The 25019-nt window shown below is 50.1% G+C and overlaps 1 protein-coding gene across 1 annotated transcript in view; it reads right to left on the bottom strand.

The window, feature by feature from the left end:
* Window positions 1–24004, bottom strand: part of LOC129129549 (protein CEPU-1) — a 393966-nt gene extending 369962 nt beyond the window's left edge. Inside the window, exon 1 of the mRNA XM_054647483.2 lies at window positions 23825–24004. Within this exon, the coding sequence (XP_054503458.1) occupies window positions 23825–23900 (76 nt within the window). The 5' untranslated portion in view covers window positions 23901–24004. The remainder of the gene's footprint in view (window positions 1–23824) is intronic.
* Window positions 24005–25019: the final 1015 nt, after the last annotated feature.

Raw genomic sequence — 25019 nt, 5'->3', positions numbered from 1 at the left:
CTGATGCATTCCACAGCAGCACATAACCATTGCTGACATTTTGTTTCTGAGGCCTCTCAGCTTCTCAGGAGGGAAAAAATCCTAAAGAAAAGGATTTTCACAAAAGACGTCTGTGACACACCACTCTTACTTATAGCCTTACTTATAAAAAGCACAGGGCAAAAGCACAGATAGAATCATCCATCACAGATACGGATCAGAGGCATCCTCACATGGCCATCACTGACCTCCTGCCACCACCACCACTTCCAGTTCAGCACCTTCCAGCAGACATCCCTTTCCAGGTCACTTGTAGAGTGCTCAAACAAGTGCAAAGTCCCAAGAAATCACATTCTGAGTGCATGAACACCCCCAGCTCCAACTTCCAGCCTCTTCTCTGAGCTGTCCTTTGAGGTGCAGAGCAGTGGCTGAGAAATGCTCTAATCACTGCATCTAATTTCAAACAGTGTGAGGACCATGTTGTGCCTTGGGATAAATGGGGAGGGCTGCCATTGAAGTAAAAGAGAGCTTGGCACTTCAGAAGCTGGAGTTTGGCCTCAAAAATAATAAAAAAAAAAAAAAGGCCATGAAACTCAACTGTTAAAGTGCATTTAAAAACATAATAAAGCAGATTAGCAATTGAACCGAGCGGCTCGCTGAGGGACTGATAAGTGGGGAGGGTTCTGGAGGCACATATAACCACTGAAAAACGGCCAAAAAAGCCTTGTTAAGAGTAAAAATGACTTTTGATCCAAAAAAAACAGCATGGAAATGCAGTTTTTCTCATGCATTTTCCATGAGAGAACAAGCCCAATCAGGCTTGTTTTAAGCAGAGATGCTGAAGCTCCCACCTGGAGTGTTCTGTGCTGGGAGGGACAGGAAATTGCCCGGTGACTCAGTGCATGATGTAGGCGACAACCTTGTGCCTCTCCTGGATGTTCAAAGCACTTTTGACTCATTCAGGGAGTCACTTGACCCAACCCCATCCCAACCTCCTCAGCTATGCAGTGAAGGAGCTGCAAAAGGAGCTTGCTCCTTCAGTAATTCTCCTGGAGTTGGGTCTTGGGAGTTTGTTTAACATTAAAACATTAAAACAGCCATGAAGGAGGAACTTTTATCCTAAAACATGGAGTAGTCACTGGGAGGAGTCAGCTTTAGGAATGGGCAGGGGGAAGGTGGGTGGGGAGGATGGAGAGAGCTCAGCCTTTGCCTTCAAAGATTTTCTCAGCAATTCTCTATGCAAAAACTTCTGAGACAGTGACGTGCTGGGCTGCAGAGGCTGAAGCACTTGCTGATACAATCCAAACCTCTCACTGCCTTCAGACCAAGGGATCAGCCCAGGGTTTGACACCCACCAAGCTTCCATGTGCCTGGAGGCCAGCAAGGGATGACCTCCTCCAAGATCCCCTTCTGTCTCACAGTCTCCTGAGCTCTTGGCTTTGTAGAAATCCTCCTGCCCAAGTTGCCCTGCTGAGCTTATTCCCAACCAGATTAATTGGCTGGATTTTGTCTGGAAAAGTTGGAAAATAGAAGGCATCTCTTCTTGGAAGCTTGTACAGTAACCACCTTGCAAAGAAGGGGCAGGTGGCTCATGCTCAACCCAAATTCCAACATGTATCAGTCCAAAACGTGGTTCGGGTTTATTAAATCCTTAAAGTCTCTGTACAACTCAAAGGACAACTCCCTCACGCCACCAAACCCCTTTATGGTACCAAAACCAGCACGTGGTCAGAGTCAGATCACCCATGCCAGGGTGGAGCTCAGTGCTCCAGGGAAAGAGAGTGGGACACCTTGCTCCCATGGGACCTGAGACCCCACCCATGCAGGGGAAAGGAGCAACCCCCATGTCCCTGTAGATCCCTTCCAGCTGAGGACATTCTATGATTCCATGATAACCACAATCAGGATCCCTGCCAAATCTTCCCAGCACGGTCTGGGTGGGTTTCCAAGCTGATCCCCCCACCCAGCACATGCCACGTTCACAGGGTGCTCAGCTCCCTCAAAACATGGGGTGCTCAAGCCTTGTCACTGCAGCTGGGGTCAGGGAGACTGAAAACACAAGTGTATAATCCTCTCACGAGTTAATTAAAGCACCCATCCACCCTTCATTCAAACCATTAGCCATGGCTCTTTGCAATTAATTATTTGGAACCAAATCAAACAAACAAAGAGAAGACCCAGGAAGAAGAGAGAAAGCCAAGCAGAGCCAGGGCAGTGCTGCAGCAGGGCATTAGCAGGGCTCATCCCTGCCTCCCCTAAGTGAGGCACAACCCCTTTCAGCCAACACAAGGGTTGCTGGAGGTGAGGACCCTGCTTGAAGTTTGGGCCTTACCTCGAGCTGCCTCTGTGACCTTGGGAAAACTTCCCTGTCCCTCCTTGCTTCACTGCCAGCCCCTCATGCCATGACCCATCGCTGTACTGCTCCCTGCACACCCTCCTTTGCCCTTCAAGTGTGAATAAACCACAAATAATTGATTTACACAGCACAAGAGCTCTTTGGTGAGGCGCTTGGGTGGGCAGGAGCCAGCACTTCCAGCCCTGACCTAGTCCCAGCCCCAGGACTTGCAAAACATCTGCAAGACCTCAGATGAGCAGAGAACAGACCTTTCCACCTGCACAGAAAGCCTGGGAAGGGCTCCTGAATATTGCAAGGAGGGCAAGCAGCTCTCCTCCTGCTCCAGCGGAGGCTGTGTCCCCAGCTGAAGCTCTCTGCCCTAGTTTATCTCCTCTTTTCCATGATCCCTCTCCTCGCTGAAAGCTTCATTTCAGCGCAGGTATGCGAGGGGAGAAGGGGAGGTGGGGATCAGGAAACCATTCTTTCTTTTCTCTTCTGATTTCCCTTGCATTTCCTTCCCTCTCATGTGCTGCCACAGCCACACTCTGTCTCTCATCCCCAACCTCTGTCTCCTCCATGCCCTCTCTGCTCCCTATCAAGCCAGGGTTTAATGTCTTTCCATCTTTTCCTGGGTAAATTGCAGCAAGTCTGCCGGCTGCTCGGGTGGAACACACTGTTTTATATGCGCCATAAAGGGAGAGAACTCTGTAAACAATATTATTTTTAATAAAATCCAAGTCTTTGGCAGGCCAGCTGCTTTTGTGTCTGTCTTAATTTAATCAGACGATCAGCTCTCTCAAGCAGCAAGAGGGAATGAAAAGCATTAGCAAGTAATCAGGGAACTGGTGAGGAAGAGACATGATTTCCATCAAGAGCTTTCCACCCCAGTGTGCTGCTCTGAGAGCAGGACCAAGTTTTTGGGAAACAGATTCCCAAAACAACTTTGTCAAGGTGCAGGAAGGACATGGGCACACCTGGGTGTAACATTGATCCTGTAGGGCTTGAAAAAGAGCTGCTCTGGGCTGTAAGAGCTGAAACGAGAGATGAGGGACTCAAGGGGCTCTCCAAAATGCAGTTTATTGTACACAAAATGCAGTTTATTGTACCAAAATGCAGTTTATTGTATCCAAGGTGTTACAGCAGTCCAGAGTGTGGGTGACAGAGCTGTGCCTACAGCTGTCAGCTCCAGCTGCAGGCAGGCCTGGAGCCCTTTGGTTTTGGTTCCAATGCATTCTATACTTTTCTTTTGGTTACATTGCATTCTATACTTTTCTTTGCTGAGCATCTTAATACAGTAGAACCAATCTATACTTTAACTATTATCCATAGACTATCATAACTACTGTCATTACCACATTCATGTTACTGTTCTCCAATCACTCAAAGTCAGTACATTACAGTTTAAGCTAGAAGTTGGTTTTCAGTTTTCTTGCAATGGAAAATTCTGAGACCTTTTTTCTACTTGCAGCATTTGCTGCCTTGTCTGTCTGTGCTCTCTTTCTGCTTGGTAAAAACATCTTCTTGTTTGGGGTGGGTTTATCCTTTCTCTAAGCCATAAAAACCCCTTCTAACTCACACACCCTTTGCCTTCTTGGTTATCCAGTGAGACTGGCTCATCAATTCTTTTCTTCTATATCAAAATCTGCTTCCATCTCTGTTCCTTCTTCAAACTCTACATTTAAAAATCTTTCTGCCAAGCACAGATACCTGTGAGACTTTCTTGTCAAACTTTCATCCTTCCCAACACTGGGCCATGAATAAACCTAGACTCAAAGACACTTCCAGTCAGAGCAGACCACTGTGACCTGGGAAGGTGTCTGACACAGCCCACATTCCTTAGGATGGGAATTCTGCCCAGTTTGGTGACTCCACAATGCTTGTATCCAGGTACAGCCATCCAAGCCAGCATCCATCAGCTCCCTGTTCACAGCCAAACCCCAAGCCAGCCTCATTTGACAGGTCAATATCCAAAATCAATCAATACAATGAGAGTACTAGGGATTAAATACTAAATTCTGCAAATATATCCCCAAAATTCAGTCGAGGCTAGATCCAAGCTGGATCCAGGGTAAAAGCTGCCTCCAAAGAGGGGAGGGGAGGAGATGGTGTTGGCAGCTGGAGCAAGGGGAGAAGGAGAGCAGCCCTGAGCAACCCCTGACACACAGCATCACGAGCAGCAGCTGAGTTTGAAAGGTGTCGCTTACAGACAGCCAAAACCTGGCAGAAACAGCTGATTTGGTGACACTTCTGTTCTTCAAGACCAAGCAACAGCCAGCAAGCATCTGCCGTGGGCAGACAGCTCCTTTCCCTGCTCCAAAGCCTCCGAGCCAGCAGGCTCAACACTTGGCCATGATGTCCTCCGAGCCTAAACCACTCCAGATGTGATTCCTGCCTCCATCTCATAACACTTTGGGGGATTTTTGGCAGCTAGAGCTGCCCAGAGCACAGGGAAGGACTCCCCTGGTATGGGACTGATCAAGGGTTCCACTCTTCCACTCAAAGCACAAATCCTCCAGAATAAAAATCCTCCAAAATTTGAAATAATAAAAACTAATTACAGACACAAAGTAAACAAATTAATTGATGTTTACTTGTTTACCCAGTCACCACAAAATTCTTAATGACTGAACATGTATTTTTAAGATTTTAAATTGTGCTAAGGCGCAGCCATAAATATCCCCAGTAAAGCAAACATGGTGCTTTAGCACTGCAAAGGAACTAAAATTAGTGTTTAATTACAAGAAATCGCTCGAAGTTCTTTTGCTACCATTAATCACTTTCAATTATGAATGTAATTATAAGTCATCTTTTCTCTTTGGGTGGTCGCTGCTGGGACCTGAAGCGGTGACCCTGTGCTCCAGAAGGGAGAACCCCACTTTGCTCAGCAAATGACAGCTCCATGCTGGCTGTGCCGACGGGATGGATCAATTAGTGCCTGCACCAAGCTCCTGAGGAGCCAAGGGCATGCAAACAACACAAGGGTGAGGGGGAAACCGAGTTACTGCATCCCCTCTGCCTGCACTGATTGTGCACTACCCACCCGTGGCAGAATCAGAGCTACCGAGACAGAGAAATTGATGTGAAAAATCCTCAATGTCCTCAGGTCATTAAAGGACGAGATGATAATGTTATCTCTTGCCACGAGGCAAATCAAAGCCTTGAGAGCTCCTTCCCTGCCACAGGGATGGCTGCAGCAGGGACACGTGTGGCTCAGTCCGTGCAGGCAGTGGAGGGGAGCAGAGGGCACAGCCAAAATCTGATCCCTCACCTCTGGCCCTGCCCTGCCCAGGCTGCACCACGGTCAGCATCACCTCCTGGCAGCTAAAGATGGAGCACGCTCACTGCAGAGGGGGCTTTCAGCTATGGATCAGTTCTCTGGGGAATCTACACCGGGAATCTGCGAAACATAATTAAGAAAAGCAAATTCATTAGCCATAAGCGCTGATTTTTTTTTTTATTTTTTTTTCTGAAGGAGGTGGCACTTTTCTTCTGGGCAACTTGCAAATCAAAAATAAAAAGCTGAAAACTCCCTCTCTGCTCAGTGCTCAGCCTCCTTCATCAGCTCAGGCTCCGCTCAAAGAGTTTGGGATGTGGAATTCCAGCCCTGACTGCAGGCGGTCACTGAAAGAAATCCTGATGTGGAGGCAGCTGCTGGCAGAGCATCTCCAGCCTGGGACACCCCTGATAACCAGGACACTGCACCATGAACTGCTGCCTTGACTCCCCCAAATCCCCTCAGCCTCGCAGCCTGCTCCTGGCACTGCCCAGCACTGAAGAGGACCAAAACACAGAAGACAACGTGGAAGATCAAATGGAAACGTTCCCCTTTGGTTCCCTTGGTACTTCTTCACAGAGAATGTGATTAGCCTGCCCTTATCTTGGTGGGAACAGTTGTTAGCAATAATGAAATCATCCAGTCCTTTTCTTTTTGAAATCCAGCCATATCCTTTGGCTCCAGGAAACAGGGGCAGTCACATGTGCTGTTTTCATAAAAAGCCACAAGACAACATATTCCATCACAGTAAATTCCCTTCCCTCAAGTGAAGAGACAAGGGGAGAGATTTCAAGGACAAGAAAAGTTTCAGCCAAAAGAAGGGGCTGAGCTGAAATTCTGCCCATCTGACACTTCCGAAGAAGTTGGCTCCTCACTATCTGAAGAAGTCTGGATGATGACAACCCTTGTTGCTTTTGTCTCTCTCCTTCTGCCTCAGCTGCTGCGAGGGGAACAGGAATTGTGCACTGAATTTCCATGCTGACACCAACTCCAAGAGGATGACTGTCTGTGAGGGAAAGCCCAGCCTCTGGAGGATGGACACTCCACTCCACATGTTGGCCAAGATTCCAAGGAGGAATCGCGCCAAAACCTCCACATGTTTCTCCCAACAGCTACTCGTGACCTGCTCGGAATCAGGACTACTCTTGCCAGGTCATGAACCAAGCCAAACTCATCCTCACCTCATCCCCTTGGACTCTTCCCCAGCCCAAGACCCAAATTCCCTGGGGAGCCTTCCTCTCAGCCCAGAGGATGACAGAGGGCCACGTTGCCACCCGAGTGGGCAGCACACTGGGCTGTTGTGACTCAGCACCTGGATTACCCAGGCCCCATCCTGTGCTGCCTCCTAATTAGCAGGCAGGATTTCAGCGTCCTCAGGTCCTTGGCTGAGTCCCCCCTTCCCTCTGCTCCTCACTTATTCTGTTCACTGAGCTAATTGCCGAGCGCCTGCACCCTGGGTGTCTGCTGCTGTTGGAGAAGATTAGTATTTTTACAGAGGGGAAAAAAAAAAGATTAAAAAAAAAGATTGTGTTTTTTAAAGCAGATGAAAGGAGAGCCCAAGGAGATGTGCATTTGACTCTCAAACATGCTCCTTCAAGTCTCCCTCAGCAGTACTTAAAGGCGTTTCCAAAGCAAGACTTTATGAATGCTAAATGAACCCGGTGCCTTGTTCCTCTGCCACAAGAAAAGAAAAAAAACTTATCTTTTATATACAACATTTCCTTTATGGCTGACACTGCGCATCACGCCTTGCTACCACTTCAGACACCGACGCTGACCTTCACAAAGTCACAGGGACACCAGGGGCTGCCTGGGCTGGAGGAACGCACACCGGGCAGGGGCCAGGGAGCCTGGCTGGATCCAGGCAGGGTTCACCTGCTGCTTGCCAGGAAGGGAGAGGTGAGAGCACAAATGGGGAAATGTTCCAAGTCTTGCTTTCTGTCATTGTGATCTTGGATGGCCCAGCCAAAGCAGGGATGCTGGTTGGTGTGGCACCCTGCAGAAGGGTTTGTGAGGATGCAGGTCAAGATGGGATGGGGAATGATGAACCAAGAGGGAACGAGCAGCAGCCCAGCAAAGCAGACAGACACAGGAGAAAACACCCTCTGACTGTCCAGCCCTGAAAACCATCTGTACCAGCACCTCTGTTTCACCAAGGGGTGATGGTGGGGTCCTCATTTGGGTGTCCAGCACCCAAAGTCTCTCCAGTTCCAGAAAGGACAAGGAAAAGCACATCAATGCACCCAAACACCTTTGGCCATCGGGTGATCGAGTGAAGCCCACCCAATACCTCCTAATGGAGCAAACAGCCCAACCCAGTGCCAGGACTGACCCCACCACCCTCACTGCGTGGATTTCCAGCAGGACCACCCTTCCCTACCTGTGAAATGGGGAAGAAGTGCCTTTAGCTTCTCAGGAAACACTCTGGGAAGCTGGTCCACACTCTGAGGAAATCACCCACCCAAAGGAAGTCTTGGGAGATTTAATTAGCTGCAGTCTGTGCTGTTTGAGCTTGTTAGGTGCTATATAATTGCTAAATATTATTATTATCTCTGCAGGTACAGCAGTTTGTTAGGATAATGATAGTGATTGACATTTCCCTGGCATCTTTCATCCCAACCAGATCCCATTTTACTCTATTATAAGACACTGTTCTGCCTTGACTCTCCATATGTCTCCAAACTGTCAACAGGATCATAACCAGCTCAGCTTTGCCAAAAGAAATACAGGCAAAGTGGCTCATGGAAGTTCATGGGATGCATCACAAGCTGAGCAACTTCAGCTTTGAGCTCAAGAACTCAAGTTGCACGGGTGGGTGTGGTGCACACAGAGATCTACGGGCTCTACTTCAACATCAACACGGAGCAAAGCTGCACAAGTGGTCCTGGAACCACCACAGCACCCAAAAACTTCCCTTGTCCATCCTCATCCCCTTTTCCTGGCAAGCAGCTGTGGGTACCATAACCCAACCACCACCATAAAAAATACATCCCAGGGACAGCAAAGCAGAGGGGCCACCGAGTGATTAATGGGGGAATATCAGTTTGGGATAGGTCTCTAAATTCTCATTAAGTCAGGTGCTGAGGCATTGCACATTAATCCAGAACATTTCCCCTTCGGCCCAAACAAATAAATAACTCGTGTATAATTCAGGGAGAACTGGGTGGAGCCATCTCTCCCCCCCCTCCATCTCTTTCCAACTAACCAGTGAATAAAACATCGCCCACAAATCTATTAGGCTAATTTTAAATCCTGACAATTTAGCAGCACTTCAGCAAGATAAGAGCCATTTATTAAAAGCCACAGTTCATTAAGCCAAATGCTGCTGGCGTATTTACTCAGAGAAACGGGCCTGGGCTCGGCTCTCACCCAGACCAGAAGTCTCCAAAGGAGCAGGAGTGATCCTATTTCACCCAAAAAGAGAGGCCAGCATGAATCTTTGCCCTCCTTGAGCACAAGCAGGGCTGTGCATGCTTCCCACCAAAGGAGCTGGGTGTCCTTGCTGCCTTCTCCCCTCTTGGATGAGCACAGAGCAGAAATCATGGGAGGCTCTGGAGCTTGGGCACCCAGAGCTGTGAGAAGTCCCCACAGCTCACAGGGGGCCATGGGACTGCTCCCAAAAGGATCAACACCCCAGTCTGGATCAGGATTGCAGTGCTTTGGAGCCATTCCCGTTGGTGGCAAGCACAGATTGACTTTGGAGAGGGATGGTTGCTTCCAACCACAAGCCAGGAGGGCTCCTGAAGAGGAACTGCTGCTTGCCAAAGGTACCAGATTGCACCCGGAGTTTTCCTTCCTCCAAGCTGCCTCTTGCCATCTCTGCTGATGTCCTGTGCTGTGACCATGGCAGGGGGTGCTTTGGGACACACAACAGGGGCTGGAGGCTCCCAGGGCACTGGCAGGAAAGAGATGGACTCAACAATGGGAGCAGCCCTGCTCTCTGGGAATTGGGATTTTGGGGATTTTTGTTAACCTTCACAAGGGATGAGATGGATGCTCCATCCAAACCAAAACACCAGTGTGACCGTGTTCACAGGGGTCTCAGGTTGAGGGAAGAGAGGAGGATCTGACTCCATGTTTCAGAAGGCTTGAGTTATTATTTTATGATATATATTATATTAAAACTATACTAAAAGAATAGAAGAAAGGATTTCATCAGAAGGCTGGCTAAGAATAGAATAGAAAAGAATGATAACAAAAGCTTGTGGTTGAGACAGAGAGTCCGAGCCAGCTGGGCTGTGATTGGCCATTAATCAAAAACAACCAACATGGGCCAATCCCAGATGCACCTGTTGCATTCCACAGCAGCAGATAACCATTGTTTGTATTTTGTTCCTGAGGCCTCTCAGCTTCTCAGGAGGAAAAATCCTAAGGAAAGGATTTTTCATAAAAGATGTCTGCGACACACCAGAACCCATAAAGCCAAACTGTGCATGAGCCCACCCCAGATCTACAAAACCTGCCCAGCAAAGCTGTGCCTGGGCACAGCCTGGCAGAGCCAGCTCTGTGCCAGCATGGATAAGCTCATTCCACATGGGGAACCAGCCCTGACACTGCAGGAGGGCTGAGCCACAATTCCAATGGTTCTGCTGCCAGCACCCCGACCCACAGGGTGTCAGGTTGGGTTCTGACTCTGGCAGTGTTGTTTTAGTTTACTGCATTGTTTATTTTATTTTTTAATTTTCTTCCCTGTTAAAGAACTGTTATTCCCTGCTCCCATATTTTTTGCCTGAGAGCTCCTAAATTTCAAATTTATAACAATTTGGAGGGAGAGGGTTCACATTTTCCATTTCAGGGGAGGCTCCTGCCTTCCTCAGCGGACACCTGGCCTTCCAAACCAAGCCAGATTTTGGCATGTCTTGGAACCAGAGGGTTGGAACATGGAACCAGAGGATTTTTAAGGTCCCTTTCCACCCAAGCCACCCCAGGACTCTGTGATCCTGCGGTTCAGGAGGGACGAGTGGCGAGGGATGGAGCCGGCAGGGAGGGAGCTGAGCCAGCAGCGTGCGAGGAGCCGGCGGCAGAGGGCAGTGCAGAAATCCCATCTGGCAGAGCTTGTGAGTGTAATTCATTCCAGCGGGAGACATCCAAGAGACTTTATCAAGTGCAATTGTCCCACTGAGCCTTTCACCTGCACACACTTGCAAGACAGTCTGGAGTGACTACAGAGTATCCCTTTACAGTCAGAGCTGAAAGGAGCATTATAAAGGTGAATTAACATTTTAAAAGAACGTAAAAAACCCAGAACTGTTCTAATGATGATTAATGGGAAGCTATAAGGGAGGCCGTGACCTCCTGGTGTCATTAAATGGATTGGCAGGTTTCTGAGCATTAATTATAAATAGCCACAGGAGTTTGAGTGCTTAGCAGAACGATGATAAATCCATGACACAGGCACAGGGACAAGGAGCCAGGAGCGTGGGGGAACACGTGCCTGTGTGTGCACACAGCTCAGCGTGCAAGGACACATGGGTGTGCACGTGTGTCACACACAGGAAAGAGGCACAGAGCCAAAAGAAGGTGGGAATGAGTCTGTCTGACGATACTGCTGTGTTTGGGTGGAGGGAGAAATGGATAAATGATAAATTAGGCGCTACCAGTCAATCACATTTTCTAAATGTTTTATATCCCAAAAGCTATAAAAGCAATATTCCTTTCTGGCCTTATTGGAGCCATTTCTGGAAGGCAATCACATCTGTTTCCTTGGGGATTTGAGCTGAACTGTGCCTTGGCTTTTTTTTCCCTTGCCTTTTTTTTCCCCTCCCCTTTCTATTTACTCTCTAGCCTGTTACCAAAGCAGGGTCAGAGCTTGCATACAAATAGGGAGGAGGAGTGAAAAACAAACAGCCCTGAACCAGTGATGAACAGACAAAAAGTGATTGCAAACTTCTCATGGCAAAGCCCCAGCTCCACAAATCATGGGCCACACAGATTCTGGGTCAGGCAGCTCCCACATTGGTATTTCCCTTGCTTTAATGTGCATCATTCCACAATTCCATTGATATTGTGGAGATCTGCATCCTGGGGCACTGCTGTGCATCAGCTCGGATGTGCTGAGCCACCCAGCCTGCCTGGGATTTGCACAGTTCTTCTCTTCCAAGGTCCCTTGGAGAGACACTCATGGATTAGAGCCCAAATCCCTCTCTGCAGCCCACAGGGGCCCAGAGCCACAGCCACAAAGGTACATTTGCTCCCTAAAGCAGAAGGTGGGGTTTTGCAGGAGTTCTTTGGGAAGAAAGGATCAGCAAACCATCAGAGCCTGCAGATGGAGTTGGGAATAAATGGGGGATGAATGGAGGGAGGACCTGAGGCTCGTTAATGAGCTCTGCCAGTGAACCACAGCGGCTGCAGAGGGGGAAGGCTCCTCTCGCTGCCAATGACAGGAACAAAAGGCTCTGGGTGAGATGCCAAGGGGGCAGTCCCATCCCTGGGCATCCAGACACCCCCCTTAGCATTCAGGACAGAGGCTGAGCTGGCACAGCTCTGCACCAGCAGCCACATCCCATCCCCAGCTGAGACAGCAGCCCCAGCACCCAACCACGGAGCATTTCCACTGGGATTGGGATCCCCATTTCCTCCAGCTCCTCTCTGAACTGCTCTTTTATTTCTTTTTATTTCTGCCCAATCTAGGGGGAAGCAAAAGCACAAGCCAACCCCTCCTCACACTAAAATTTAAAGTATTCCTGTTTAGATTTAAGTCTCATTACCATGCTGGGCCCTCCTGTATTATTTCAACTGATTGGAATATGGTGGCAAAGGAATAAGTTCTCCATACAATTTTCTTCTGATCCTATTAGTTGCAATACAATTACAGTGAATACATCAATTCTTCGTCCCAGCAGCTCCTGGAAAGAGCCACCTATTAAAAGCTGGCTTATTAATGGAATTGTACTTCCAGGATTAATCGGGCCACGTTGGCCATTTCCATTTCTCACTCCACAAGTGCTTTTGTTTGCTTAATAGGCTGAAGTAACTTGAGAATGACACAACTTAGAGCTTCCCCATTTGCTCTGCATATCGCCAGCAAATTTAATATCACTTTCCTTGCCGGCATCTCCCTGGGATAAAACCTGGCAGTGCTGCCAAGGAAATCCACCCTGCAGGCTGGGGAGGGGTAGAAGGAGCTTTCTGCCTTTGGCAGAGCCAACAAGGGGAAATTCCTCATTGATCCAAGGCGTCAAACCCAAAGGGAAATGGCAACACCAAAACCATTTGCCAAAGCCTGCTGGATGAGAGCCACTGGGATATCATCCCATGAGCAGTTCAAAAGCTTCCCAAAGCAGCCCCTCAGAGCATCACTCCCTGCCCAGTTTGATGTGGGGGGTCCCCTCTGGCCCTGCCCAATCCCAGCCACAGGAACCAGCATCAGCGTCATCCCTGCACTGTTTCCCAGCACAGATATTCCTGTGGCAGCAAAGCCACTGCATGTTGAAGCACAGTAATATAGTATGACTTTTCCCTTTAATGGAATTTTTCTAGCCCACTAGGAAAAAAAAGACTCCATTAGCCATACTACAAAGGCTCCTACTTATTAGTATTTTAGAACAGCGGCAAAAACATTTCTTGAATCTAATTATTGCTGACAAATATGAAAATTGAAATCAAAGTTAAATTTTCAGCTACAGTGCCTCATTCGGCCGCGGCTCGCCCGCTCCCAACGATTGCATCAACACATTTATTCTGCTGAGCAGGCTCCCAGATTGGGCCCCCCCTTTCCCTGCAGCCCACCCCTCCATCTTCACAGGCATTAGCTCTGACATATTCATCTCCACAGCCAGGCCATGGAACCAACTTCGTGTTTACCACTTGGACGTGGCCAGCGGATCGGAGCGAGGCTTCCAGGGGCTGCAGAGGAAGGGAGCAGAGCTTGCTGCTCGAAGAAGAACTTGCTGCTTTTTGGTTTTCACCTTTTCTTTTAAAATTTATTGTTATTTATTTCCAACTTCGCCGTCTCCCATCCCCTCCCAACCCAATCTCCAAAAGGGTGATTTTGATTTCCACCAAGATAGAGGATGTGGAAGGGAGGGGAGAATGGAGAGAGGGGGGAAATAAGGAGAAAAAAAAAAAAAAGCCTTGTCAACATATTTCCTTTCTCCTACCTCCCCCCAACATACTGTAAAAATCAATCCCCTTTGTCATTTTGCTCTGCTTGTGTGAATGTTTAATGGCTGTCGAGGGAGATAATGATTGCTGCTAGGAAATTCATTTCAGATTTGCTATTTATAAAGTACTTGGTGCTCAGGTGGGAAATTAACATAAGGAAGGGGGAAAGGGACCAAACCAGGGAAAAAAAGGCAGCAGGAGAGGAGGCATGAGATGCTGCAAGGCTGGTTGGAACGGGATGGAGCCCAAAGAGAATCTGCATCTGGTCCCACCTGTCCTGGGACAGAGTGAAAAGGTTTGCATGGAGCAAGGATGGCACTGCCAGCCCCTTCCCACCCACAGATGCAAGAGATTATTCCCAAGTGCCTGGGGGCTTCATCCCCCAAAACCCAGACCAGCAGCCCCAGCAGCACCAATGGTTTGTGCCCCAGCTCCCCCTGCAGCCCCTCAACCCTTTGGATTGACCCCAAACCTCCTCTGAGTCCCCTCTCCCCTCGAAGCCCACCAAACCTGCTGGATTTTTGAATCCCAAGGGAATTCCCATCTGTGGTCCAGCCAGACCCCGCAGCACCAGCACTGCCATTGAGTTGCTAATTCCTTGTCTCAGAAGTTGCTTTTCACTTTCTGATTTTTCAATAATAGGCTTGGTATGAATCCCTTAAGCTTCTGAAATAAGCTGAAAAATGCTTTTCCAGCCATTTACATAAACACAAGTGGATCAGAAGGAATAATCATAGTTTATGCATTATTTGGGGGCTTTGGAGATGGTTTCTAATGTGGTGTCAGGTTTTGAAGCCCAAAACATACAATGGGAAGCATTGACGTGCAGAAAAGCGGCACAAAAAGTAAACAATAAATAATACACGTTTTTTTCATGTTGTCTCCAGTGACAAGGCAGTTTTGGCTCTGCCACTACCCCGGCCTCTAATGGATCACGGATCCTGCTCCTCGCCAGCTTTGTTCCAAAAAGAGCTTCATTAAGAGAGATGTCACTCATCCTAAATCCAAATGCACCCCGTGCCAGCCAGCCCTGCCGCTCTCCTGCACCTTGGCCCGCTATCAAAAACCCCAGTGCTGGCTTGGGGAATTGACTTTGGAAAAGTAAAAGTCTAACGGAGGCACCCTGTGATCTCTAAATACCATCTGTCCTGTAGAAAGGGAATGAAAGCTAAAAACACCCAAACCAAGCCAGGAACCAAGTGCTATACACCAGATAACTCCTCAAAGAGGGGAAAAAAAGCCCCAAACACTAAAAAAAGAAAGAGAATATTATGGCATTAATGAACCTTGCTTTGCTCTGTGGGCCTGTCACACTTCCAGTGAGGCGGGTCAGGTCTGGCTTTCAAACCAGTTCTTTAAATCAAGAATTCTGTTTCTAGTAAAATGGAAACATTAGCAAAGGATCTGTTTTGAAGAAATAACAATACAAAATGGAACAAGGCTGGAGACTCCAGGCTCTTTGATACTGCTGGAACACGGCCTTTGGAGCTCTTGTTATTTTTTTTTTAAATCACTTCACAACTTTGTACATAAAGCCTCAGCGAGCTCCGAAGAAAATGTTTCAAAAATCAATCCTTACTCTTCCCAGAATTTACTTTCACTGGGAATTTGTGATTGTTCTTTTTTTTTCATTATTATTTCATTTTGGAATTAGAAAAACCTGAAACATTCTGCTTCGTTTCTAATATTACACAATTTCCTGTGGCATTTCCCACTCCTTAGCAGCTGCTCTCTCTCTCTCTCCCACCATGAGTCACTGGAGGACACGAACCAGCCCTATGGACTGAGCATTTGTGGTTTTCCAAGCTCCTTTCCAAGCTAAATCAGGGTTCCCAGGATCAGCAGTGTGCAAGGAAAATACACCAACCCCTCCAGGCTGGGTTGGATGGGGCTTGGAGCAGCCTGGTCTGGTGGAAGGTGTTCCTGCCCATGGCAGGGGTGGAATGCATCACCAAAGGGGTATTGGAGACAGACAGAGGTGATACAGAGACTCCATCACCAGAAAGCATGAAAAGCACTTTATTTAGAAACCCACAGTTCTTGTAGGAACAATGGTGGACCTAAGGCCTGATTGGCCTTTAGGAATCTTCTCTCTCCTGTTGGTGAACTATGAATAGCACACTCTGGAGAATCATATTTATAAACAACATTTACAGAAAGAGAGATAATAATTGTTTTAATTCTTTCTCCAAACTTTCTCACAGCTTCCCAGGAAAATCCTGGGACAGCTATGTCTCTCTCTGCTCAGAGGATATGTGGTTACCACAGGAATGAGATGAGATTTAAGGTCCTTTTCAACCCAAACTGTTCTGGGATATTTTTCTGTAATTTCCAAAAAATCCCTGATGAGAACCCACCCTCATCCTTCCTCCAAGCCAGACCCACATCCTGGGGTGAGCCACAGCTCACCCAGGGCAGAGAGGTGACCCTTCCATCCACCTCCAGAGGGTCCCTGGGGCTGTGCTGGGGCTTCTCACTCTGGCAGCACCTCCAGCCCCACTGGCCCCGTGGGAAGGCAGAGGGTTCCATGCAGAGCACACAGGGAATACTCTGAGCACCAGGGATTCAGGCACAGTGGATGCCCAGAATCCTGACCTGCCCATGCAGCTCCTCTGAAGCCTTTCAGAGTCAAGGCTCCTTTTTTTTGACTGCCCTGATTAGCAAGCAAAGCATTACTGGGAGGTGGAGGAGGGGGGCAAGAATGCCAAGAGCCAACCACTGTCTTTAGTGGGAACAGTCAACAGGACAAGGGGGCCAAGAGGTCAATTAATTTACAACAGCTTTCAGCATTAGACATATTAACTGTTAAGCACATCAAAAATCCGAGCTCTGCCTCCTGGCAGCAGAGAGCAGAGCCTGGCAAGGCAGCACCTCTGATTTATTGTTGACCACGAGCAAGGTGCCTGCTTGGGGAGGAGGAGGAGGAGGAGGAAGGTGGCAGCTCCTCCCAGTGCCAGCCACAGCTCCAGATGTGCTGGGATGCAATTCCTGCAGGATGCAGGGGTTGGGGTGCCCCAAGGGGTGCAAAGGGATCACTCTTCGTGTTCCTGTTTTTTCAGAGAATCCCAGAATGGTTTGGGTTGGGAAGGGACCTTAAAGATCCTCCTATTCCAACCCCTGCCATGGACAGGACAGCTTCCACTATCCCAGGTGGCTCCAAGCCCCATCCAGCCTGGCTTTCAACACTTCCAGAGATCCAGGGGCAGCCACAGCTGCTCTGGGCACCCTGTTCTGGGATCTTCACACCCTCACAGCCAAGAATTTCTTCCCAATATCCCATCCATCCCTGCCCTCTGGCAGTGGGAGCCATTCCCTGTGTCCTGTCCCTCCATCCCTTGTCCCCAGTCCCTCTCCAGCTCTCCTGGAGCCCCTTCAGGCCCTGGCAGGGGCTCTGAGCTCTCCCTGGAGCCTTCTCCTCTCCAGGTGAGCACCCCCAGCTCTCCCAGTCTGGTTTTTTTCCTATAAAAGCCTCTAAAGGCATGAAAAACCCACGTGTGGTGCTGGCTGGCAACAGAAGACAGAAGCATGGCTTGGACTTCCACTACAAAATCCCCAAATCTGGCACCTTGCTCATTTTGGCTCCTGTTTGAAACCAAGAGCTCAACTCCAAATCCAAGGCACAGCTCCAAGCTTTTGCCATGAACATCAGAGATGGATCAGGTCTGAGTCTAATGGGAGATTTGTCACTGCCCATCAAAGGAGAATGACAGTAATGCTTAAAAATCCCATTTCCCCTCTTTAAAGCTCTTGTCCCTTCAACTGGAGAACAAGCAAGGAACGTTTTTCCCTTTCTTGCCACTACTGAAGTTTGGGAAGCAAAGACAAACACAAATAAAGGTCTTTTTTTGATCCCCATGGCCAAATATTTGCTCCTCACATGGTGTTTCCCAGGCTGAGGAAAGCTGAAATTCACCTCCACTGATTGACTGGAGCTTCCTGGGAAGAGCTCTCCCCATCCACTCTTGGTTTATCACAGAAAACAGCAAGCCCTGCTCACTAACCTGACCTAGATCTGTCAACTGCTCAATTTCTTCCCCATGGGGAAAAAATAAAATGGGGGAGGAAATCAAAATATAGGTGTTTTTAAGTGAAAACTGCAAGAAAAATACACAAAGCAGACACTTCTCATATCAAATGCACTCGTCTCAGGAGTAAGTTAAAGGAAGATGGAAAAACCACGAGCCAGGGTTATTGTGCTGGTCAGAATTCCTGTGTGGAGAAAGGAGAAGCAGCTTTTGTGAAACACAGGGATATCCCAAAACTGACAGCAGCCTCCAGAGCCCCAGCCCTGCACACAGGGATGGTCCCTGAGGTTACCAGAGCAGATTTTTCACAAGCTCCCAGCTCCCACCTGATCCTCTCTACTTCTCAAACTGATATTTATCTCCTTCTGACCCATGAAGCTCATCCCAAATGTGGGAAAGAGAGAGCAGCTGGACACCAACCTGGGCTTCCACAGAATCCCCAAATCTGGCATTTTTGCTCATCTTGGCCCCTGCTAGAAGCCAAGAGCTCAACTCCAAGGCCCAGCTGCAGCTCCAAACCCTGGCCATGAACACCTGAGGTGTTGTTCCATCCTTTCCTCCTCACATACCCGCCGCAGGTGGCCACAGGCACCTGGTTCACATGTGCTTCATGGCCAGGAAACGACTGAAAATCCTGAAATTTGTCCTGAAATGATGGGACCTCACACGTCTCCAGCCCACCAGTGAGGCTCCTAAACCTGGTGTAGCTACTACACAAACCTACTCCAGCACCTCCTCTTGTGCTGCAAGGGAATTTATTACACACAATGGAGCTTCCATTTCACTTTGATTATTTTTAATTATTTTGATCATGATTTTTATCACTGAGATCTCTCCACAACCACAGCATAGAGCAACTACAACAACTTTACTCCTCCTTGTATCCTCCTTGTATTACAGCTGTGTAACCAGCTCAGCACAGGGAGGCCCCCAGAGAAGCAGCAGAAATCCACACTTGTGTAGTGGGATAGAATATTAGAAAATAAAGATAGTGTAGAAAGTATTCTTACCCTAAGGAGTGCAGCTGGGCCAATTATCAAAGATTAGGAGCAGGCCTGACTTTAACAGGCCACAGCTGTACCCAGTGAGAAGAAGATGCTATAAAAGAGTGGTTGGGCCCTGGAGAAGGGAACTGGAGTCAGTGGCTGCTTTGTGAGGAAGAGAGAGTCAGTGCTCTGAGGAGATGCCCGTGAGAAACACCAGGAAGGTGTGAAACTTTTGTGATAAGGAGACAACAGTGTGGCACCCAACAGTGTGAGGAGCTGACTCAGGAGAAACACCAAGATATGAAAATTTTGTGATAAGCAGACAACAGCATGGCACCCCTGCAATAAGATGACAACACATTTGGAAAACCCACCTGCAGCTCCACCACCCACACCAAAATCCCATTCCCTTTCCAGCATTTTGGGTGCCTCCAGCGTTTTGCACAGCTCAGCTGCTTTCCAAAGGTCTTCTCAGGTTCCTGCTTGCTCTGATGAATCTTAAAAATGTGCCAATTAATGCCACGTGGTTCCTGATTTCCAGAGGTGCTGATACCTCCTCAGCCCTGCTGGGAATCAACAGCAATGACAGATGTTCAGCCACGCTCCAAATCCAGCATCGAGCAGGCAGAGTGCATTCCCCTCCTTTTATGTACTGCATATAACTGGGTTATCTAATCATGTAGGTATTGATTATTACTGTTATTACCTATTAAAAAGCTATTTTCTGCCGTTGGGGTGAATATCATGTTTTATTGACCTGTGTGATAACTATTAACCACATCTAATATTTTTCCTGAGGACCAATAAATCCAAGCATTCACAAAAAGATGTCGATACACGTAATTTTTCTTACACACGTTCATTAGTGCAATTACCTCCTGCACGAGCTGCCAGGAGGATTCCCCTCACCCCTCCACTGAGAGAAAACTCTCACAGGATTTTGGGGGCAGCGTTTTTTGGGAGTAGCCCGAGGTTTCCCCCTCACCCCTCCACTGAGAGAAAATTCTCATAGGATTCTGGGGGTAGAATTTTTTGGCGACAGCATTTTTTGGTGATAGTATTTCTTGGGGGATAGGGGTTTTTGGGGGCAGCATTTTTAGGGAGTAGCAGGTTTCCCCTCACCCCTCCACTGAGAGAAAATTCACACAGGATTCTGGGGACAGCATTTTTTGGTGATGGCATTTCTTGGGGGACAGCATTTTTTGGGGATAGTATTTTTTGGGGATAATATTTTTTGGGAGTAGCCCGAGGTTTCCCCCTCACCCCTCCACTGAGAGAAAATTCACACAGAATTCTGGGTGTAGCATTTTTTTGGGGACAGCATTTTTTGGGGGTAGAATTTTTTGGGAGTAGCCCGAGGTTTCCTCCTCACCCCTCCACTGAGAGAAAATTCACACAGAATTTTGGGCACAGCATTTTTGGGGGACAGCGTTTTTCAGGCGTAGCATTTTTTGGGGACGGTATTTTTGGGGACAGCATTTTTTGGGGGGTGGCACTCTTTTGAGATAGTATTTTTTGGGAGTAGCATTTTTTAGGATAGTATATTTGGGCACAGCATTTTTTGGGGACAGCATTTTCTGGAGATAGCATTTTTTTGGGGATTGCATTTTTTTGGAGGTGACATTTTTGAGATAGCATTTTTCGGGCACAGCATTTTTGGGGATAACTTTTTTTTTTTCATAGCCCCAACCCAGATTCCAAATCCTGCCTTTCCTAAGGGGAAGCACCCAGCCCCTCCTGCCTGTGGATGTGTCTCTGGGTCAGATCCAGCCTTTCCATCACACACCAGCACAGCCTGTCTCACTTTGGGAATTATCTGCATCCCAGCCACATCGAACGAGCGAATAATTCTTTCGGATGAGGAACGCTCTGTGTAGGATGTTGACACATGCTATTATTTTACATACCTATTTCAGCTTGTATGCTTATTAGAATAAGGTCTTTATGCTAATTTGTAAATCAAATTCCCATAATTCTTGGCTTACTGATGCTAAAGGCCCAGCTAAATCTTCTATGACCTTTTAGCCTGGTTAATCCTTTTACGTGTGGCTGAGTGAAGAGTTTTCTTGTGTCTTCCACTCCCGAGTGCTGGGGTGAGATTTTGGCCTCTTCCTTAAGAAATCCAGGTGGGCTGTGGGTCAAGGACATGGGGCATAAGTGAGGACACCCCTTTGCTTTGAGCCAGGAAAGGGGGAAGGGAAAATTCTGCTGCCTGGGCCCTGTGTGAGGATATTTTGGATTTTCATTGCTGCTATTTAAAAATCACACAGAAGAAAGACACAGAGCAAACACAATGAGAGCTGTGTTGCCAAATTGCCGCTCACTTCCCGAAGCCTGGGGCTATCCCAGCCCTCTGCAACCTCCCCTCTTCCCATCTCCTCTCCCAAGTTGTGGCTGGACATTTTCTGGGTCCATCCTTCTCGTGAGTGGATGCAATGGACACCTGCAGCTCCTTCCCAAGGGATGCAGCATCCAAGAAATGCCCCAGCCTCTCTCTCCATCTCCCCTGGTGTCCAACCACCCTTGACATCCCAGGGCTCAGGTGGCTCTTTCCTGATGGACACAACCCTCAACAGCTCCCATTTTAGGGCCGCAATTCCACAAATCCAACAAATGTACAAAATTTCCACAAAAGTGAATCTGCAAAACTTGGAGGACCCACAGATGTTTGCACAAATGCAGGTGGTCAAACGCCTCTGAATTATCCCACTTCATGCTCCACTTTCCTTTCAAGCACACTCACAAACCACTTTTCTTCTTGTTTGTTTGGCTGGAAATAGGGAAATGACCCAGGGGAGGATGAGCCGCTGCAGAGGGCAGCTCACATCTCTGGAGATATTTGGAGGAGGTTTGTGCCAAACACAGTTTTCCTGCATGACAATTATTTTCACCTTTTCAAACACAAGGCAGCTCCACTTCTGGACACCAAACAAAGGGGAAAACTTATGAATTCCAAAAACTGCTGGGATTAGCAGAAGAATTCATGAAGCAGAAGCACATTACTGCTGATTTTCAGCACTGCATACAAACCTAAATATTACCTTGGGCTTGAATGAACCCAAATTTCTCAAAACTCTCTTTAAAAGTTTGTGCTAAAATACAAAATTATTCGTAGGGTGTGTTTGAGGGGTTTTTTGAATGACTCTTAAATAAAATTACGCAAGAAAAAAACTCCCAAGGGGACTCTTTCCTTCCAACAATGCAGCAACTCCCAGCCCTAAAAAGGCCCCAACTTTTTGCTGCCAAAGGCTGCCCTGGGCAATATTTCACCCAGTTCCCCACAGCTCTGCCCTGGGTCCTCCCCAGACCACAGAATATCGTGGCTCCCTACTTTCCCTCACTCCAAGAGTGACTCAGGGACTGCTGGCACCCACATCAGATTCCTGAAATGCAGGGAATTGGGGGATTTTGGGCTCAGGGAGTCAGCACATTCCTCCCCACTGCTCTGCTGCCCAGGAGAGTTATAAAAATAATAAATAAAGAAATAAAAAACCAACTACTTTTTGATCTGGAAGCTTTGATAGGAGCAAGGAAAGGAAGCAGGAAGGATGACCAGAGGCATGGAATAAGACTGCAAGGAAGCCAGGTGAGGAGCCCCAAAGCAAGCATTAAAAAATAATAAAATAATGAAATAATAAAACAAATGAAGCCTCAATTCCGAGCAGGAGAAGTGAGGAGGGAAAGGCGCAGCTTCATCCCTCTCCTGGGGAGCCCCGACCCTTCACACCCCGCCCGGGTTCCCTGCAGGGCTGGGAGCGGGGGAAGCCCCTGGGATGCAGGAATGCCGGGCGGGCAGCAGCAGCCCTGCGAGACGGAGAGCGGGAGGAAGGCGAAGAGGAGCGATGCCTCGGCACCGTGTGATGTGCATGTTAAGCAGCCTGTGCCGGTCGATACGGCACGGGGGGCTCTCCCCCCGCAGCAGCAGCGGCGGGCCCGGTTTGCCCAGCAGAGAGAAGTTTGTGGTGGGAGACACGCAGTGAGCATCCCTGGCCACCCCGCAGCCCCCAGCCCCGCAGCCGCTGGGCTCCCAGAGCCCGCCCGGCTCCTGCTGCAGCGCTCCTCGGCACACGGGGGACGAGGCTGGGCTGCTTTGGACATCCCCAGCCTTCCGCGGGCACCGGGGAGCAGCGCAGAGGGAGCAGGATCCGCCTGTGGAGAAGGAGGTGCATTCACCCCGCCGGGCGCATCCATCCTCGGGAGACCCCACAGCCCCCCGGGCTGCATCCGTCTGGCCCAGGAATGCTCGCATCGCCCCGGGGGTGCATCCCTGCTCCAAGGAGCGCCTGCATCCCCTCCCGGGGTGCATCCGTGTCCCCGGGAAGTGCCCGCATCCCGCCCCGGAGCCCCGGTCCAGGCGCAGCAGCATCCCCCTGGCGCATCCCCTGCGCATCCCGAGCTCCCGCGGCGGCCCGGGGCAGGATGCGGCTCCATCCTCTCCTCCCATGGAGGAAACCCCGCTCCCACAGCCCCTCCAGATGGCTGCGAGGAGCCTAACGCGAGCTGACAGGCTCGGCGCTCCCGGCCAGATGGGGCTGGCTCCTGCCGCCTCTTCCCCCCTCCTTTTCCCATCGCTTTTTGCTCTTTTTTTTTTTCCCTTGCACAGCACCCCCTCCCCTCCAAGCACCGTCCCCCGGCTGGGGGGAGGCAGCCGTGCTGATCCGGGACAGACTGGACCAGGACTTCCCAACTCCCAGCCCGGCGGGAGCGGGGCTGCACCGAGTTTTTCGGACGACCTTGCTGGAAAAGCAAAGGCGTGGGGGGAGCACGGAGGAACCCCGGTCCCCCCACCGTGCCCCCCAGCCTGTTGGATCACTGATCCTGCCAGAATCGTGCTGGGATGGCAGAGTCCTCCTGCACCCGCAAAGATAATCAGGACGCCAGGGGAGCGGTGTCCCCCCCGCCGCCAGCCCGGTGCACCGGGAATTCCTGCGCCGCACCCGCATCCGCATCCCCCGCAACTTCACGGCGGGCTGGGGACAATTTCCCAGCTCTGTCCCCGCTCTGGAGGGACCCTCATCCCCGCTCTGGGGGGATCCTCATCCCCCAGCCCCCTCGGAGGGTGCTGCTGTGGGACCGCGCATCCTCCGCCCGCCCGGGCTGCGTCCCCCGCGGCGTTCCCTACCTTGGGGGAGGAGGAGCGCGGCCATCCCGGCGAAGATCACCCAAGAGACGGGGTGGTGCATTTTGGCCTGGGCCATGGTTTTCCTTCTCCTTCCCCACTCACTGCCGGGCAGGGAAAGGTTTAAAATCCAGCGTTTTCCCGGAGCAAAGCGCAGGAAGAGGGGCGGGGGGGGGGAAGGAAAAAGGAAGGGAAAAAAAAAAAAAAAAAGGAAAAAAGCACCGAAGGGTGGGGGAGGGGGGAAAAAACCCAAAAGAAAAAAAAAAGGGGGGGGAAGGGGGTCGGAAGGGGTTGCAGGTGCGAGGACAGGCGCTGCGTGCCCGCCGCTCCGGCCCGCACACGCCGCCCGGCTGCAACACGCCGCCGGCCGCGCACGCAGCCGCCCCCGCGCAGCATTCATTGGCTGCGGGGCCCCCCCGCGCCGGCACCCGCACCCTGCCGGCACCCGCACCCCCGCACCCCAGCGGCAAAGACACCCCGAGAACCCCGCCAGCATCGGCACCCCCAGTATCTGCACCCCCGGCATCTGCACCGCCTAACCCCAGCACCATCCGGACCCTGCCGGCATCCGCACCCCGGCGGCAAAGACACCCCGAGAACCCCGCCGGCATCGGTGCCCCCAATATCTGCACCCCCAACATCTGCACCGCTTAACCTCACCACCATCCGGACCCTGCCGGCATCCGCACCCCCGCACCCCAGCGGCAAAGACACCCCGAGAACCCCGCCGGCACCGGCACCCCCAATATCTGCACCCTCAACATCTGCACCCGCACCCTGCCAGCACCCGCACCCCTGCACCCCCGCGGCAAAGACACCCCGAGAACCCCGCCAGCATCGGCACCCCCAGTATCTGCACCCACAACATCTGCACCGCCTAACCCAACCAGCATCCAGACCCCCAGCACCCGCACCCCCGCAACCCCGCGGCAAAGACACCCCGAGAACCCCGCCGGCATCGGCACCCCCAATATCTGCACCCCCAACATCTGCACCCGCACCCTGCCGGCACCCGCACCCCAGCGGCAAAGACAGCCCGAGAACCCCGCCAGCATCGGCACCCCCAGTATCTGCATCCCCCTAACCCCAGCACCATCCGGACCCTGCCGGCACCCGCACCCCTGCACCCCCGCGGAAAAGACACCCCGAGAACCCCGCCGGCATCGGTACCCCCAGTATCTGCACCCACAACATCTGC

This window comes from Agelaius phoeniceus, chromosome 23 (assembly GCF_051311805.1).
Source record: "Agelaius phoeniceus isolate bAgePho1 chromosome 23, bAgePho1.hap1, whole genome shotgun sequence".
NCBI lineage: Eukaryota > Metazoa > Chordata > Aves > Passeriformes > Icteridae > Agelaius > Agelaius phoeniceus.
The sequence above is the reverse complement of the archived record's forward strand: the minus strand, read 5'-3'. Positions and strand labels throughout refer to the sequence as shown.